Genomic DNA, 18620 nt, shown 5'->3' with positions numbered 1-18620 from the left:
GTTGATGTCTATAAGTAATTGGTGAAAAGAAAGAGAAATGCAGCTGTCATGCTGTTCCCTTAGAGAATGGTTTATGTCAATGTAAGTGCCAAAGAAGAAAGGATATATGGGAATTTGTGAATTGTAAATTTGAAGGAAACAGTTATTCTTGCAGTTATCAGAATGTGTTAGTAAAATAGAGAGCACTACAGATCCAGTATAATGTGCTTGATATTCCACTGTTACAGTCTGAGCTGTTTTTAAAATATATAATTTTTAATGTTTTTAAGTTAAAGGAGCATTTTTATTGATTTACCTACAGTAGTAAACCAATAACTTGGTAAATTGCTCAAATTTGGTTAGTATTACAGGAATTCATTTTTTATAAACTCCCATCAATGATTCCTCTTAGCAATGAATTGCATCAATTAATGAATATAGCAAGGTTATTGTGCAAAAATGTTCAAATTAAACGTGAAATTGAAACTTACTGATTATAAAATAATGAAGATGCTTTGCAGTACATGCAGTAATTGTGGGCTTAGGGTTGGACCACTTCAAGTTGCAGGTCTGGTCAGGAGAGCCACGGGAGTCCACTTGCATGCACAGTTGGGGTTTCGTCTCTTCATTACCTCCACTGTTCCACCTCAATTAAATAAACTTTAATTAACGGGTGTGTGGCGTGGATCGACCCGCCTCCTGCTGGAACCTGGAAGTGCTAAAAACAGATAAACACCTTGCCGCTAATGAAAAATTGATTGCATCGACTGGTGTGGAAAAAGGTTGTTTAAAAAAATAAAGGATTGAATGATTCGACCACCCCTTCACCCTTTTGGAACAATTTAATATTCCAGAGAGCCAACACAGACTAATCAGACCCTACAAGGTCTCGCTACTGAGGAAAAGACTCCTCTCGAGAGGGACGATAAAAAGAGCTCTGGTGTCCAGATGTCTGAGCGACTTCACTTACGTTTCACTCAATTTTAGTTTTGTTTATTTGGATTTTGTTAGGAGGACTTGTTTTCACTCCAAAAGTTGCTTGACAGAATAAAATGGCGTAATGGAAGACCAGCTCTGAACTTGCCTGAAAGGTTGCCCTAGGCAGCAGTGAAGAAGTTTGAAAAAGTCACAGGTGTAATTTCTCCGCAATGATAAATTGGCTCCAGCATGGCCTTATAAAATAAAAATTGCCCCAGGCGGTGTTATTTTGAAAGGGTTTAAGGAGTCGTCGAGGTGATAATTCTAAGGACATAATGATTAATCGAAATGAAGGTGGATGGGGGCAAGTCATCTCTGTTTCCCTTGTTATAGCATCAGACTGTTTAGATGGGCCTACGCATTTCTGTCTGGTTGCAGCATGCTTTGAAGCTACCGGAAAACGTCTCTTTCCTTAATGATTCTAGCTGAATTTCTAACTCAGACAATACCTGATTTATATGGATTTATGCAAAAAATACATGGTGAAAAGTGTAAATGCACTTTTGAAACACACCCGCAATGTGCCGTTTGACACAGCAAGATGTAATCTCGGGAATACGAACGCTCAGTATCTTGACCCGTAGGTTGTTTTAATACATGCAGATCGGGGTCTGACTTGGAAACAGACATGCAGATGTAATTCTACACTGTGCATGTTAATTCATTTAGATTAATGGTCTGCAGCCCACTGGGAAATTTTAAGTCGAAGGTAAATTGAGTGTATAATATAAACTGAGTAATGAAGTTGTTGTAGCACCATCTATGGACTAAAGTCTTTCCAATTTGAATGTCTCTGTAGGATATCAGAATGCACAGTGTTTGCTGACACTTGCAGAATATGGCCATGCTTTATGGGTGTAATTATCTATTAAATACCTAAAAAAACCTGTCTGGCATAACGCCATATTCATTAAATTAATTTTCTTATGCTCCCTTGACCCTCAATCTTTCAACTGAATGGCGTCTTCTGAAATATGCTGAGTTCTATAATAGTATTTGTACAAGGAACCTTGTAGTTTTGTTTTTACATTTTTTAAAGGCACTTAATCCTGTCGTACGCATAGAAACATGACACACAGGGTCATTTTTTTATAATTACAGTTTAAAAAAAACCTTAAAAATGTGTACGAGACATTTAGACGCCGTGTATGAATGTGTGTGCATGCAAGTGTATAGTATTTGTTGATAGATGCTTCGGAGAGATCGAGAATGTTAGCAGTCACAGCTTGCGGGATGACAAGTTCAGAGCCATTGTGTATTGGCGTTAGTACAAAACTATCAGCGGATTACTGCCAATTTCCTACCCAAACATTCAAGTACAATCCATCAGTGAGAATTAAAGTGCCAAAGATGCAGTCAATCATAGCGGTTATAATTTCACACTGCGCTGTTGTAAAACATATTTTTATATTTGTTTTGCCAAAACAGAAAACCTGCAGATGAGAGGTCATTCTTTTTTCTGACATAAATTATATCAGCAGCTTTTGTAAAATAATACAATATTATGTGGTCTATTTTTATAAATGGGTAGAATACCTCTGCTGTAGATGAAACAAAGATGTCAGATGTTCAGATACTATGCACAGCTAAATTAACGTTAATATTAAAAAAGGTCAAATTAACTCTCACAGTGTATATATACACTTTGAGAGTGTGGTTATTCAGTATACACACTGTGAGTGTTAATTTGGCCATTTTAACACTGGCGATTTGACAGTGTAGTGCTGGCTTTAAGCCCTCTTCTTATTAAACCACATTTTAATAGCTCTAAAAACAGCCAACAAGGTTTGGATTTGAGCAGACAATATTATGACCTACATTCCTAGAGAATTCCTAGTGCTTCTATGAGTACGACTTACACACGTGTCTGTTGACTTACACTCCGCATACTTTGTCTCAGAAATGTGTACGACGGATTGCAGTCCTCACGGCGTATGTGTCGGAGGTGTGTGTCGTTGTGCGGAGGGCTGGTCGGGAACAAGGTGTGAACAGGAGCTATGTCAGTGTGGGGAGCACGGTGTGTGTCGAAAAGGAAAGTGTGAGTGTTACCAGGGTTGGACCGGAGAAAACTGCAATATTGGTGAGTGACGTTACAAACTTCACTGGGATTGATTTTATAAGTGTCATAATGAAAAGTGTCAGCATATTGATGATTTTAAAATGAAACACATTTACCACGTTTACATGGACAACAATAATCCGATATTAACACGATTAAGACAATACTCTGATTAAGAATGGACCATGCAAACAGAGCTTTTTGATGAGCTTAATCCGTCTAAACTCATAATCGTAGTTAATCGAACTATGTAGTGTAACATGTAAAACGGGAACATGAAAGGTATATTCTTAAAGCAACTCATGTAAACACCTTAATCGTAATTGTATTATTGATCTCCATGTTATTGTGGTCATTGTCAACATATAGGACAGCATTTTCATGAATTTAAAATGAGACCTCACAGCTTGGCAATTATCTAGCTGTGAATAGCTGCGTTTTGTAATAGTTTGAAAAATACAGAAACATTAATAGAGCTATTGTGGCAAATGTGAATGACTTGTTTTCTTTTCTTCTCTCTCTTTCACGTTTTTCATCACTTCAGCTCACTTTCTGGACAGTAGAATAAAAGGTACAGTGGTTTCATTCATCAATAATGATTTGCTTTCTATGCGACATGTGTAATAAACATAATTCCCATTAAATAATATTTTAAAACCGTTTAAATGATATTTTTGTGGAATTCACCTTCTTTTAAATCAAAAAGCAGATTTTTGGGCACTCCGCTTCTGCTAAAAATGAAATAAAACCATCATCCCTGGCTTTCTCTAATCGAGCTCTTGAACAGTGCAATGCAAATATCACGAAATGTCATATTTACCTAGGAGAGGGTACAGCGCGGCATATTAGGATGTGTAACCAGCAGAGGATGCTTGGGTTGTCTATAGAAATGACTGACACTAAGATCACCGCGTTTGCAGTATAACACCCCATGTTTAATTCTTTTCCCTGAATGTCTCTTCATGATAGCAGACTGGATAGGATATAGAGGTAAAGGTCATGCTGCCCTGAAGAGAGCATGTGGCTCTGACCCCTCTGTCTCTCAAGCATGACATTCATTATGTCTATGTACTGTGTATTAATGTGTCCCTCCGTGTATTCGATTCCAGGTTTCCTGTTTTGTAAAGTGTAACTGTAGGCAGACACACGCACTGAAATCATCAGTCAGTCCATGCACATACTGTATATACGTTCACATACTGTCCCGAATCCCCATTGTCGTGCATCTCACTGTCTCTTAATTTAATATTTAGCAGCTGCTAAGCTCCTTTAGTTAAGCATTTCCCTCTCTAATTTCCTTTGACTTCACACATTCTGTGACAAAGGATATGATCGAGCACCTCAGTATACTGTCTGATAAACTCTCTCCGCACTTGTGCTGTTCAACTCAGCATGCTGTTGATTCACATGGACACTGCTATAATAATAATCTGATGTTATTCAGCAAAAGGATTTTAAAGATTGCCTCCAAAATAGACGCTTCTTTCCCCGAAAATAATTTACGTAAACGTTATTTAGAAATTATGTTTTCATCTATTTTCCCAGAAACAGAATAGAAAGGAATGCAAATGTAGTTTCATCATTCATTTGAAGAAAATCTATCTTATGTTATATCCACAAACCACTTCATGTGAAATTACAGCTGTCCCTGAGTCCTGTCCGATGTCTTTAAAATGTCAAGTGCCAAACGTTTGACTGACTAAGACACATTCACCATGTTTCCCCCTCATAAGTTTTAAAAGCTTCCTAATCCATGACACATTCCGGCTGTTGATTGGTCAGTCTGTGTAACTGATGAATTTGTCCCGGTAGATAGTTGTCCAGGGCTGTGTAACAACAACGGCAGGTGCATTTTGGACCAGAACGGATGGCATTGCCTCTGCCAGTCCGGATGGAGAGGAGTCGGGTGTGATGTCGCTATGGAAACCCTTTGCTCAGATGGGAAGGACAACGAGGGGGGTGAGGAAATTAAGAACGTCTTGTTTGTGTTCATAGAGATGCTTCTAAAGGACACTGAAAATGTCTCTGTATATATGTACATACATCCATTCTATACTATAATACGTCTCTCTTCAAAAGCATATAAATAATTTAATGTTTTTTCAGATGGATTAGTGGACTGTATGGACCCAGACTGTTGCATTCACAGTAGCTGTCAAGGTCAGACCTACTGCCGTGGAGCTCCAGACCCCAACACAATGCAACACCGGAGCTCACCTACTCCAGATTCTCAGAGTTTCTATCAACGCGTCAGTTTTCTGGTGACGCCAGGGGGATCCCATAGTCTGCCAGGAGAAAACACTTTTAACAGCAGGTTAGAAGCTCTTGAACTTCTCAAAAATGGTCAAATAGGTTTTGATTTTGAGAGACTGAAGGGTATTACGACCTGTCCTTTAGTGGACTAGAACGCTGTGTGGCTTTTCCAATCCAGCTAAGAAATGTTCAAGTTTTAGTTATTTAATTGTATTATTCGTGTTAAAATGTATTATCATATTTGAAACGTTCATAAAAATGCATAGATTATCTTGTGTTTTGGTACTTTGATTGACTGTCCAACTGTGAAAGAAATACATATAGAGAAATATAATATCAAGCCTTTTTTACATGGCTTGTTTTCCTGGTAATGTGGCTATTCATATTGTATTCTTTATAAATGATGCAACATTTTAAAATGTATATGCATAGACAGTCCTTTGGGCTGTGCAAGTTATTGTGATGGTGTTTGATGTATTTCACAATATTTCCAACAAAAGAGTTTTTTGTAACATTTTGGGGTAATAGATCTAACAGCATGGGAAAACAGAGCAAGGCTCTCCCACTCTCACAGAATAAACAATCGGGTTCTTCCCCTTTGATTAGAATTCAGAAAGGACGATTCCCCTTTTGAAGATTTCACGTTGTCCTATCTAATTTCTTCTGCCTTCATATCACAGATAAAAAGTCATTTGAACTGTTGGTATGAGCTGTACGTAAAGCTAACAAAGCATGCACTTCGGGAAATGATTACTTTTTCTAGTGGAAAAATTGAGCGGCTCACCTTTACGACTCTTCAATTTGGACTCTCGAGTGAATACGGTCTATGCCCTTTGGCTCTTCTCGGTCAAAGTTAACAATATCTGCTTGTTCTAAACTCCTTAGAGTTGGACCAGCTGAGAACGATGTGCTAGATTCTCCTGGTATTTGGTTGATGAAGCGTTTGATTATGCCTTGATGAGGAAACATCTCATCCCGCCCATCCGCCCTGGGGTTCTTTTTGTTCGCACATTCAGGAATTATCGTGCAATTAGTCTAAAGATATAAGATTTCAGGTCAGCCACTAAATGGGGCTTGGTGTAATAATTTGTGCTTAATTATGCCCGTTAAGACTATCAAAACAGAAGAGCAGAGAAAGGTCTGGTGTGTCAGAGGTCCCATTGATTAGACAGAGAAGAATGAGAAAACCTAAATTCTTCACACGTGTAACCCTCTTTCAGTCCTACTAAGTTTCAACTGACCTTGAAAATCAGTGGGATGAACAGGTATGCTTTTAGCCGAGGAATCATTTGCGTGCTATTGAGCGTGTTGTTGTTTGTGTTTACAGCCTGGCGTCAGTCGTGCGAGGGCAGGTGGTGACCACCGACGGCACGCCGCTGATTGGGGTGAACGTGTCCCTCCTCCATTATCCCCAACAGGGTTATACCATCACCAGACAGGATGGCATGTACGTATAAATATGTTTTACATAGACATCTACAGGCACTGACATACCCACAATATGTACATACACATAATTATGCTAATACCCATCCTTAAGTTAGTCAGTGAGAAATCCTTTTGCATAGTTTATGCAAATTGTGTGCATCTTCCTACTTCCCACGCACATACAATGCTAATGTTTCGGTAGCTCCCAGGCAGCGCACGACAGCATGACCTGAGAATGCCCTTTTATGATCCGAAAGGATTGAATTTGGATGTAACATCTTTATATCGCGTTGTTGGAAATGCTACTTTAAAGCAGTCATTAAAGTAGTCAAACAACAAATGTTGAACTTTTTCTTCAGAGTTGATTCTGGGTCTTACTGGCCTTCTTGTACCTTTATTATTATCCCTTTAGTCATTATCAATCATTACACAGACGGGCAGCTAATATGAGTCATCTGCTCGCGGTCACGTATTTGTGGAAGTTCACATACCATGTGTGTGTGTGGCTGCCGCATGCCTTTCACTCACATATACGTTATATTTTTTCTCTTCAATAGAGTTAAATGGAAAGAGGGAAAATAATCTTAAGAGATAGCTATACATCTTTAAAGAATAGGTGCCTATGTTGGGGATTATCTGATATTTCCAAATCCCTCTTTAAAACCTGCACACAGGGGAACAGGCTTCAGATAATCGTGCTTGTTCAGTGCTGGTGTCTGCGTTTGGTCGGCGAGCGTGTCCGAGGGGAAGCAGAGAAGAAGTAACAGCTTCAAGGGCTGATGGTCTGGAACCGTGGGCCAGATTGAAAAGGGGACATAAGCAGTTAGAATTTTAAAGAAGCAGTGCTGCTCGTATGTGTATGTTTGTGAATATGTCTGGTGTGTGTGTGTGAAGTCACTGCGTCGTTCATCTCTCCCCTTCAGGGCAGGGGAGTCAGACGCACATATCAAGCACAACTTCAAAGAGACGCCCCTTCATTTCCAAATCTGTATCTACCTCCTCACTACGCCACGCTAATTAAAACAGGTCCTGTGCTAACCGCTAAATCTGTCATCCAACTTCCCCTAATGTAGAAAGTTACATCACATCTTTACCCCTCCCCTCATCCACTAATAGAACATCCAAGTGAGCCAGTGAGCTTCTGAAAAAAGCGATTGCCTGCCCTTTTATTCATCGCTGTTATTTTCATCTGCTTTTCAAGTTATTTCCCTCACAAAGCAGTTACTTTTTAGCGGTGGATATGGAACGTAGACGAACTAAAGCGTAATGAAGCTAACAAAGCATGTAATTTGTAGAGGACCCGTGCGCTTGTCAGTATGATAACAGGAAATTATGAATAACAGTTACCCTGTTGCCTTCATATGGTCTCGATAAACACACAAATTGTGAAAAAGGCTGATAGCAAACCTTATGAAATATTAAGTAAGTCAAAGCACATTGTCTGCGAGAGTAACCTCGAAGCGAACTAGTGTATAGGCCTACACAAACATGTGGCAACAATACATTGTTCTAATAAATAAATAAAATAAAAATAACATTATTTTTCAGGAGATGTAGCATGGAAATAGTTAATAGTTAATGTCGTACATGCATCATGGTAATACTATGGTTCCTTGGAGTGACATAAACACCCCAGTTCATGAATATAACTGTATGGTCATACATCATTCTGTGGTAATACATATGACCACATATTTCTATCGCTAACCTTTTTTTTAAGTCCCTAATGTATTTTCAATCACATATGGGCTGTGCGCTGAATAAATGTGCTCTTTTTACCTGCCAACAGGTTTGATTTATTAGTGAATGGCGGCACAGCATTGACGTTAAGTTTTGCACGGGCCCCATACCCCACTGTATATCGCACGGTTTGGTTGTCATGGAAAGTCTTCTACGTGATGGACACGCTGGTGATGAGGAAAGAAGAGAGAGAGCAACCAACCTGTGAGTTCAACAGCCTCGACAGACCCTCACCCCGAATCACAGCGTCACCGCTCTCCACTTTCTACCGCAGCAGCCCCGAGGCCAGCCCCATCATTCCTGAGACACAGGTGAGTCATACCACATTGAACACATCCGAGAGTAAAATAAGCCTCGGTATGCTTTAACCTGAAAATCTAAATAAATTTGACTTCGTGCCTTAAGCCCGTCTCAGCTGTATAATTGAATGACTCTACAAAATATGAGAGAACATATGGAGTCAGGAATACCAGACGTTCTCATCACAGACAGCTTTTGCTTCCGAATTAATTATGAAAATGTCCTATATCTTGTTCATGTGGCACAAATAATTCACCATTTAGACTTTTAAGGGTCTAAGTGGAATTCGGTGGTAATTCAAACAGAGATGTGTAGACAGAATGCATGAAAAATGTATCGTGTGACTGCAGATCCTGAGACTTTTATATAACGTTTCTTACGAGTGATTTGAATGTTTTATAATGAGCTTGCTCGGTTAACCCTTGAAAACATCTAAATTCCTATGTAAAGAGCACCTGTGCTACTCTAGGGTTTCCATATCTCCACTTTTAAAGGAACAGTTCACCCAAAAAATTATATTCTGTCTTTGTTCTGATGAACATGGAGAAAGATATTTGGTTGAATGCTTTTAACCAAACAGTTCTTGGCCATCATTGACTACCATAGATTTGGAACAACTTTAGGGTAAGTAATGAATAGGGATATAATTTAAAGTGATAGTTCACCCAAAAATTATTTCAAACCTGTATGACTTCCTTTCATCCGCAGAACACGGATTGTTATCTGGCCCCCATTGACTTGGCATTGGTTTTGTGTCCATACAATAAAAGGTAATGGGGTCCAGTGCTGTTTGGTTACCAACCTTCTTTAAAACATCTTCCTTTGTGTTCTGCTGCAGAAAGAAAGTCAAAGGTTTAAAATGACTAAAGGCTGAGTAAATGATGACAGAATCTTTGGATGTGCTAAGTAAGAGAGCAATTCATTATTTTAACATCCGCAAAATGTTACAGCTGATGATAAAATGTTAACAATTAAAACGCCTGTATTTGGCATCACAAACTATCAAAATGTCCCCCCACCTTTATGAGAAAGAAGGAATACAAGTAAATTTATACTGCAGGCTATTAACTTCCTCTCCTGTACACATTTTAATCACAGGTGCTTCATGAGCAGACAGCCATTCCTGGAAGTGATTTAAGTTTAATATACTTAAGTTCACGTGCCTCAGCCTACAAACCCATTCTGAAGGTCATCATGACCCAGTCCAGCGTGCCCTTCGGCTTGGCAAAGGTCCACCTTTTGGTGGCTGTGGAAGGTAGAATGTTTCAGAAGCAGTTCCCGGCTTCACCACGGCTGTCGTACAGCTTTATCTGGGAGAAGACGGATGCTTACAACCAGAGAGTCTATGGACTAGCGGAGGCTGTAGGTAAGTAGAGGAACAATGTGAGGAAACTGAGATCTATATAAAGCTCTCCACGTATGAATATATTATTAACTTGGACTGATTTTAAAAGAGAGATGATTCATCTTGCCACCCAGATAATTCTGAAACCTGCGAGATGAATCTTGATACTAAAAGTCCAGACGATTACGCAACGAAGGCTTATTTTATTTTTAACATCATATTCTAGGAATTGTTGTTAATGGAAATTAGGACGGGGATTCAGGACGATTGTATGGTTTTATTTTAATGCCTGCACAAAATGTATGAACTTGCTTAAAATAAACACAGGTTTTTTAGAAAGCTAAACTTCATTTCGGTTAAATATACAGCATGAGTTTAATTGTTTTCCATCTTTAAATTAAACCGTCTTTTGCTAAACTGACACAGGGTTATATGGAGGCAATAAATAAAATCTATAAGCAGCTACACTTTTCAAATCTATCATGTGTATATTGCTGACTGCTCTTTGCATGTATAATTAGCCTGCAAATGAAGCGCATTGAGAAATATCAGCCTTTAGAAGGTCACAGACACGTTTGGAATATCTTGCTAGTGTATAACCGGACAAAGGTATATCTTCCCTTCGTTCTGTATCTGACATTGTTACTGCACCAGTTTTCTAAGTTAAATGAAAAGCCCAGGCAAGATAAATGATGTTGTTTGTCAATGCCACACATGCTGTGCAGATAAAGTGTCATAGAGAATAAAAAACACATAATACCCTTCAAAAAGTATCTCTTGATATACAGTCGGATATATTTTGTAGATGATTTTTTATTAAAGCATAAATCAATTTTGATGTAACACATATCATTAAGCATAATTGATAGCTTTTGCTTGATTTCTTTATGCTGTAGTGTCCGTTGGCTTTGAGTATGAATCGTGTCTAAATGTGATCCTATGGGAAAAGAGGACTGCCACCCTGCAGGGATACGAGCTGGATGCCTCCAACCTCGGCAGCTGGACCCTGGAAAAGCATCACATTTTGGACGTGTGGAACGGTGAGAATGGCTCATTATTCTCCGCATGGTGGTTCCAGTGGCGTATGTCCCCTCGCGAACGCAAGGGTCAGCGCCTCTACCTACACTCATCTCCATAAATAATAATCTTAACGTGAAATATGGTTCATTGCCTCATTTGCACATAATAAAGGCGAGTTTGAAAGGGCTAATCGCTCACAGTGATGACAGATTAAATCGGAATCATTAACACAGCGTGCCAAGTCAGAGCTGTGCTCTCTAACATTATGGGGGGACATGATTTGGCTGAATGAACTTTATCCAGTTTTCAGGCAGAGAATGCATACTTATAGCTTAATTCAATAAAAGTGCCATTAAAACACAACTGTGAATATGGAAATGTGGCATTATTCCACCAGACGGTTCCTGTTCCTTTGTCTTCATAATGAAACGGGGTGACAGGGAAGCCCATTCTGTCAGCTTAAATCTTCACATCCTCATACATAATGGCATCTTTTTATTGTTTGGAAATGATGTGCACATTTTGAGTCGGATCCAGCAGGCTTTTTTGAATGTGCATTATGGGGGTAAAGTACGTTCTGCTGAACATCCTTTAAAGACAAGATAAGACTTACACAGGTGCGGTTGTTTCTGCTTGTTCCTCCGGAGTTAGTTAGTGTACAACCATCTGATTTGGCTTTTTCTAAACCAGTGCTTTACAAGGAATTTAAGCCTTTTTTGATTGCAGAGTAAATGGCAGGTGTCGTTGGGATTTCCATCATCCTTAATCCCACGACCTGCCAAACAAATGGTCATGGCCGCATGCTCAGCTCTTATTTTCACACCTCTACAAAGTTTATCTATAAGCACCAATCCTGTCCAATAAGGTTTAAATTCATATTTTACACCTCCAGCGCCATATGGATTATATCTTTGAAAATAATTGAAGATTTGTTGAGATATAGAGGATTATATAATTATCTTATTTTAGATTAGAACATTATTAAACGCTTTGATGTTGGCTTTGTATCATGTAATAGTCAATGCTGATCATCATCTCTTAATAGCACATTCAATTGTTTTGCCAAATCTAATAGGATGCAGAGGGTGGAAATCATTTCATTCTATATTTATTTGAATGCTTTCATTACATTTTATTGGAACTTTATATTTTGATGATGTTTATACTGTTCATGCCTTTTGGTTAGCTTCTTAAGTTCTTAGACTTTGGATTGAAGATTAACTGCATTGTTTTTGCCAGTTTTGTGAACTAAATCTGTCAAAAGCCTCACAGACACAGTTAAAAGTAATGGAAGAAAAAAAAGCATATTCTGAAGGCAACGGCATATTCTGATGGAGAGCGCTGAGGCATGGAGCGCCTGTCCTAAAGCTTTCAACACACTTAAATATAAATCCATAACATGATCTGCTGTTTTTTTTTCTACTTTTTAATAATTCTTAGCTGTTACCTGTTAGTTTGTGGTTAGGTGAATTTTATTTTGGAAGACTCAGTCTTTGCCTTTAGCTGTCAATCTTCTTGAACATTGAAGGAAAATTGCTCTTATACAAGCTTAAGATAGAAATCTGACTCCACCGGTAAATCAGAGGTGCATAAATTAGGTGAAAGCTTTAGCACATTATGGCATGCCGCCTTTTCCTCCTTTATGATATAGTGCATTTCTGTATATCAAAGAGCATAGAAATCGAAGATAAGCATTGGCCTGAAGAACATGTGAGAGGTTTCGTCAGTTTGCCTAAGGGGGACCTATGTTGAACAATCCCATTTGTCTCACTGCCTCATATTACAGAGGCACTCATATGTGCTCATATAGACTTACACATCGTATTAGTAGTCAACACTCTGTGTCCATGAGAATGTGTATGTCACTGTGATTTCACTCCCACTGCTGAGCTTTCAGCTGTCCTTATAACACAACCATACTCTTGGGGCTTTTAAATATTAATCACACTCTCTTATATAAGCGTCTGTATCGGAACTTTTCGAGGGAAAGTTTTCAATAAAGCTAGTGCTTTGACTGAAGCATCTTTAGAAATGCTCCAGAACACCTAGATGATTGAATATTCAGCTTGTTTGCTTGACATTTACCAAATAGTGCTATTTACCTCATTGCTATTTGATCAGCATATTTGCTCGGTGAATAATCGATAATCATAAGCATTGCATTACCAAAGATGACATTGAATGAAATTTCCATTTCTTGAATCTGTTGCACTTCATGTTTAGAGTACATATACCTGACAGTGTCTCCGGTTAATGAAGCCACAGGTAATGTCAATATGCCATGTAATTAAATGAATGTGAAGTAATAGGCTACGAATGAAAAAATATGTTATCATGTTATTGCTGTATAAATTTATTTATAATAATTTGAAGAGCGTTGGTAAACAAACAACATTGGCCCCATTGACTTCTACTGTATGGACACAAAAGCACAGAGACATTTCTCAAAATCTTCTTTTGTGTTTCACAGAACAAAATCATATACAGGTTTTGAACAACATAAGGGTAAATAAATGATGATAGAAGTTTTAGTTTTTGATGAATTATTCTCTTAAATGTGATTATTTATGGGTGTACCGTAATGTGATCAAGACATTTTTTATTATTATTTCATGTCATTTCAAACCTGTTTGTCTTTCTTTTGCAGAACACAAAAGAATATTTCAAAGAACGCCAAACACTGGCAGCACACATTCACTTCTATTGTGCAGCTTTCCTGTTCCATTCACTTATATTGAACATCTTTCCTGTTCCATTCACTTATATTGAACATCTTTCCTGTAACTCAGTGGTTAGAGCATGGCACTAGCAATGCCAATGTCATGGGTTTGATCCCTCGGATTGCACATAGTACTTAGACCCAAATGTGTAGTATAATAAGTCACTTTGGATAAAAGCATCTGACAAATGCGTAAATGTTGTACCGACATGGAAGTCAATGGGTAGCGCTGTTGTTCGGTTAACAACATTCTTCAAAATATCTTTTGTGTTCTGCAGAAGAAAGTCATACAGGTTGGAAATAACAATGGGGGTAAATGAAGATGTTTATTTTTTGGGGTGAGCTACCGCTTTAAATTTAAGTGAGCCGAAATGACTTTCAATTTGATTGGAATGAAACATTTAAGGTAGCAACTGAACTAAAGTAAAAATTTTTTTACATTATGCTTGTAATTATTAACTTGCCATGGGCTAGTGTCCATATTTTAACACAACCTAGACACACAGAGTTGTGATATATTCAAAACCTCTAAGTAACTTATTGAACTATAACTGTACTATACTATCACTTTTATAAGCAATTGGACTTCTACTGAAAAAATTGTGTGAAAAAGCATACACATATAGAATATCCATAAGGACCAGTCCAGCATAAAACAAGCACCTAGAACATCATAGCTACCGTACTACAACCCCTAGAATATAATTGGTGATATAGCCATACGAGAGTTCACATGAAGAAACACAGACACGTTATTTTCGCAACGTTCAAACTTTTCTGCATGCAGCGCGCATCCAATTGCAGACAAATCTTAATGCATATAGTTGTAATAGGAAGGGTTCATTATCGTCTTCTGTGTATTTGAACAACAGCTTATTGTGTGCATAATGATATTAGAGCAATGCAACGCAGCAATCACGCAGTAAGAGTAAGTGAGAAGTGTCATTGGTCTGTCTTGTCATCAAGGTCAATGGCTTTGTGGAGTCACACTTAAAAAGCGGCAACCCAGACCAATTCATCTTACTTAACAGAACATCGTAGAGCTTTGAATGAGAAAAGACACTTCATGGGCCGGACGTGCGCAAGATCCCTTCTGACCATGTCTTCATTCCAGTCCTCCTCTCAATCAATTAATCAATGGCAGGGCCTAATCAAGCAAGAACAAATTGCCATGCACCCCGCTTAGCCGCACACACAAAGACATTAGCCGTGATTCAAGCGCTTTCGGAATAGCAGAGGGTTTTGGGCCATTTAAGCACTGTGCGAATTAACGGCTGGTATCAGCCGGTGACAGTATAGCACATTTGCAGCTGAAATGACAGTTATCACACTAAAGAAGAATGCTCAATGACGCTTGGCACAGGATGCACTTGATTAGTTTCCACTGTGACAGCCAGGATGCATATGCTATAGCGGCGCCGTAGCGTCTTGTAGAAAACACAGACTCTTATCCAATCTCTGAATAGACCACACTTTAGCTGACAGTCAAAAAACTATCTCTGCCATGCTTCTGCTACTGTCTGGTCTACGCCGCCAAATTTAAATAAATAAATCCCAGACGCATGAGATGTGACAATGTATTTCAAACAGAACAGTTGTAGAGTCTTGTATAGTTTTGATGATGCACAACCTCCGAGCCACTGAGGCGGCTAGTTACTGAGCTAAAAAAAAGTGGATGGCCAATGAGAGCATAGTTCAATGCAGCGTTATTGATGCGATTGCGATTAATAGACCAAAGCAAGTGTTGGAAGTCTAACATGTTGCTCAGTATGAATAATTTATGGCCATGGGCATGGCACTTCCCTTTGAAGTTCTTCTTTGAAGCCAACCCCAAAAAGAAACAAGTTAAATTTTCACAGGACTGAAATATTTATCTGTAATGACCCAAGCTCCTTGCACGATCTTGGACTGAAAGTGGTGTTCAAGTGATTGAAGCGATCAAAGGTTTTAGGCCGGGTGCTGACGGAAAATAAAGCACACACCGGTGTAGACGGTCAGCTCTGAGGTGGGCAGAGTGTCTCCATTTGTTATATTTAATGCCTGAGGACCAGGGAGGGGGGATGGGTAGCTTGTGACAGCTTCTTTATTGGTCACACTATACAAAACACTTAAACATCAAATTCAATCATATATTGTACTTTTGCCTGGAAAACATTGCTATTGTGTGGTGACATAAATGTATATGTACGAACATGAGGACTGTTTTTATCTTATCTGTTTAAAGATAATGAAAAGTTACAATAACCAAGACCACCAAAACCAAAAGAATGCCATTCTGCTTAAAACTAGACTGCTGAAGTGCTTGATTCATCTTAAAAGTTGAACACGTATCATCCATATTAATGAATTTGGTCATTACGGAAGCTTATATGCCTTTAGAAGCTTTATTCTTTTTGAATCCTTCCATTTCAAAGTGCTACTTTAATGCCCACATTAATGGAGTTGCTAAAGAAAGTTTGGCAAGTGCCCCTTTTCATGGAGATGTTCATGGTACTATAAGAACTTTCATCTTCAGTCATGTGATACGCTTAGACCCTCCTATTATACACAACAAAACCTTTTTACCCTTTTCCACAGCTCTCTTCTACAGAATATAGAAGTTGTGAAGTCAGATATGAATTACATACCTCACCAAATGTTACATTTGTGGACACAATGTTATTTTATTTCTTAACATTCTTGTGATGGAGATAATATAGCTTTTCATGAACAAACTTACTGGTATAAAGCTGGTTTATACTAGCACATCATCCAAATTTTGCCAAACACTGAAAATGGCCCATGTGTGATTTCCAAAATGTTGCTTCCCTTCGGGTTTTTCACATCTTGGTCGTCAAGATTTACATTTAGGCATTTGGCAGACGCTTTTATCCAAAGCGATTTACATAGCATTATCTTATCCATTTTACATAGGTATCTGCAATCCCCTGGAATCGAACCCACAACCTTGTGTTGATAATCTCTGTTCTAAAACGATCAGATTTCCCCCCTGGTGTTGATAGGTTTTTATTTTATTAAGGTTCCTGTGGTGAGTTTTAAATGTTGTTTATAAATCTTTGGAGCGTTTTCAATATGCTTTAAGATAAACCATGTGCAAATTCGTCATTTCAAACCATTGCATTATTTTCTCCATAGATCTGCAGTTTACCAAAGACAGTTTGAAAATGCAGTTTGAAACTACTTCTGTTTATGCCATCATAACCATGGAACCAATCATGTTAACAGATTTGAGCCTATAGGTATTGTATGTAAGGACTGAAATGATCACTGATGTTTCAGCTCTGCTCCTGACACACGAGCAGGCACTGCTTAAGTGTCGAATGAGACATCTATGTACCTAATCAACGGTCCGACCTCACACGATCAAATGGAGGCGGGGACAAATTCCCAGCATTCCAGCGCTCCAGTTCCCAAGCATCCATGCTCATCAAAGGCATCCAGAGAGCCCAAAGACGCCCTGGCTTTCTTCGGTTTTCTCAGATGCTCGGAAATCACCACCACATCCAACTTTGATCCCTCAGTTCACCCAACCATTTCCGACCTATCAGTGCTCGATTCGGAAACAATCTCATAATTCATTAAGCGAAGGAAGATGGATCAGGCCATGAGAGGCCACTCCATCTGCATCTTCAATCTCCAGTCCCCAATCCAACCTGACCAAACCCTCCTAGCTTATCTCTGTTTCAGAAGGCCGCAGGCCAAATCTTCATCCAACCCACTCTACAACCGGTCAGATCACACCCTCATCAGAGAGGCCCACAGGACCCTCATCACTTGAATCGTTAAGCACCAACCTTCAACTGCAGCATCTACGCTCCAGCAAGAACTTGCATCACCGACACAACAGCCTCAGCTACCCCCACAGGGGCAAGCTCTCGTTACCGCTGCAGCGGATTCCTCACCCGCAGGTGCAGCAGATTCCGCCCCCTTTAATCCCCGGCCGCTGCAGCAGCACTAGCGGCCTCAGAGGTTTTCTCCCACCGCAGGCTACCACCTCCCCCAGCATTTGGGGGATATGCGCTACCCAGCTGCTGTCAAGTGTACTCTGCGCTTTTGGGATGCGCTCTGGATTCGGGCTGGTTCCGAGCTTGGCGCACTCGCCCCAATCTGGGAAGAGTGCTCCGGGTTCACAAGGAGCCGGCCAGCTCTGAGCCCACTCCCCGGACCGCAAGCCAAATATGCATACCTTTCTACCCCGCTATTGTTATCATCTGCTTAGGTGAACTTCTGAAATGCGAACAAATTACAGGACACATTCAACAAATTATTTGTTTAATAAAATGAACATACAACAGAATTCCTCAAATTGTTAATTTAGTACAATTATTATACAGAAAAATAATATATATATATTAATATTACCATAAATTGTATTAAATATAAATTGTGATATTATTGGACACTAGCCAAACACACACCGGAAGTTAACTGGGGGTCAGGCATGCACATGTCTGATGAAACAATGGTGTAAAATTACATTCAAGTCCTTTGAAGAAATTATCATCACAGGAATTCTTATTTACATATGCTATTTAAATGCTTAAAAAATTATCACTTTAAGATAAAATTATCAAATGCAGACGGGCTATAAGGGACACAAACACTTTAGACTGAAACAGCTCCAAAGCACAATGGTGACAAAAACTGTATGCTGTAATGCCAAACACAAAGCCATCAGTTATCTGTTATGCACGTCTGACTTTTCATACAAGTTTTAATAAAAAACATGCGGTGCAGATAAAATGTTTGCATTTCCTTTGAAATGTAGCATCTTGTACATTTTTCAAGTGCGTCATTAA

The 18620-nt window shown here is 39.0% G+C and overlaps 1 protein-coding gene across 3 annotated transcripts in view; it reads left to right on the top strand.

Annotated features, from left to right (window-relative positions):
* Nucleotides 1-18620, top strand: part of LOC306907679 (teneurin-3) — a gene marked incomplete at its 5' end in the record, with an annotated part of 74741 nt that overhangs the window by 42003 nt on the left and 14118 nt on the right. Inside the window, 9 exons of one of the 3 annotated variants that reach the window (XM_079479969.1) lie at nt 2858-3037; nt 3561-3587; nt 3989-4006; nt 4829-4975; nt 5123-5330; nt 6597-6716; nt 8487-8748; nt 9836-10103; nt 10979-11122. In XM_079479969.1, coding sequence (XP_079336095.1) covers nt 2858-3037; nt 3561-3587; nt 3989-4006; nt 4829-4975; nt 5123-5330; nt 6597-6716; nt 8487-8748; nt 9836-10103; nt 10979-11122 — 1374 coding nt within the window. Of the gene's footprint in view, nt 1-2857; nt 3038-3560; nt 3588-3985; nt 4007-4828; nt 4976-5122; nt 5331-6596; nt 6717-8486; nt 8749-9835; nt 10104-10978; nt 11123-18620 lie in introns of all 3 variants that reach the window. The other 2 variants (XM_079479968.1, XM_079479967.1) reach the window with 2 other exon arrangements.

This window comes from Barbatula barbatula (assembly GCF_947034865.1).
Source record: "Barbatula barbatula genome assembly, chromosome: 18".
NCBI classification, from domain to species: Eukaryota; Metazoa; Chordata; class Actinopteri; order Cypriniformes; family Nemacheilidae; genus Barbatula; species Barbatula barbatula.
The sequence above is the reverse complement of the archived record's forward strand: the minus strand, read 5'-3'. Positions and strand labels throughout refer to the sequence as shown.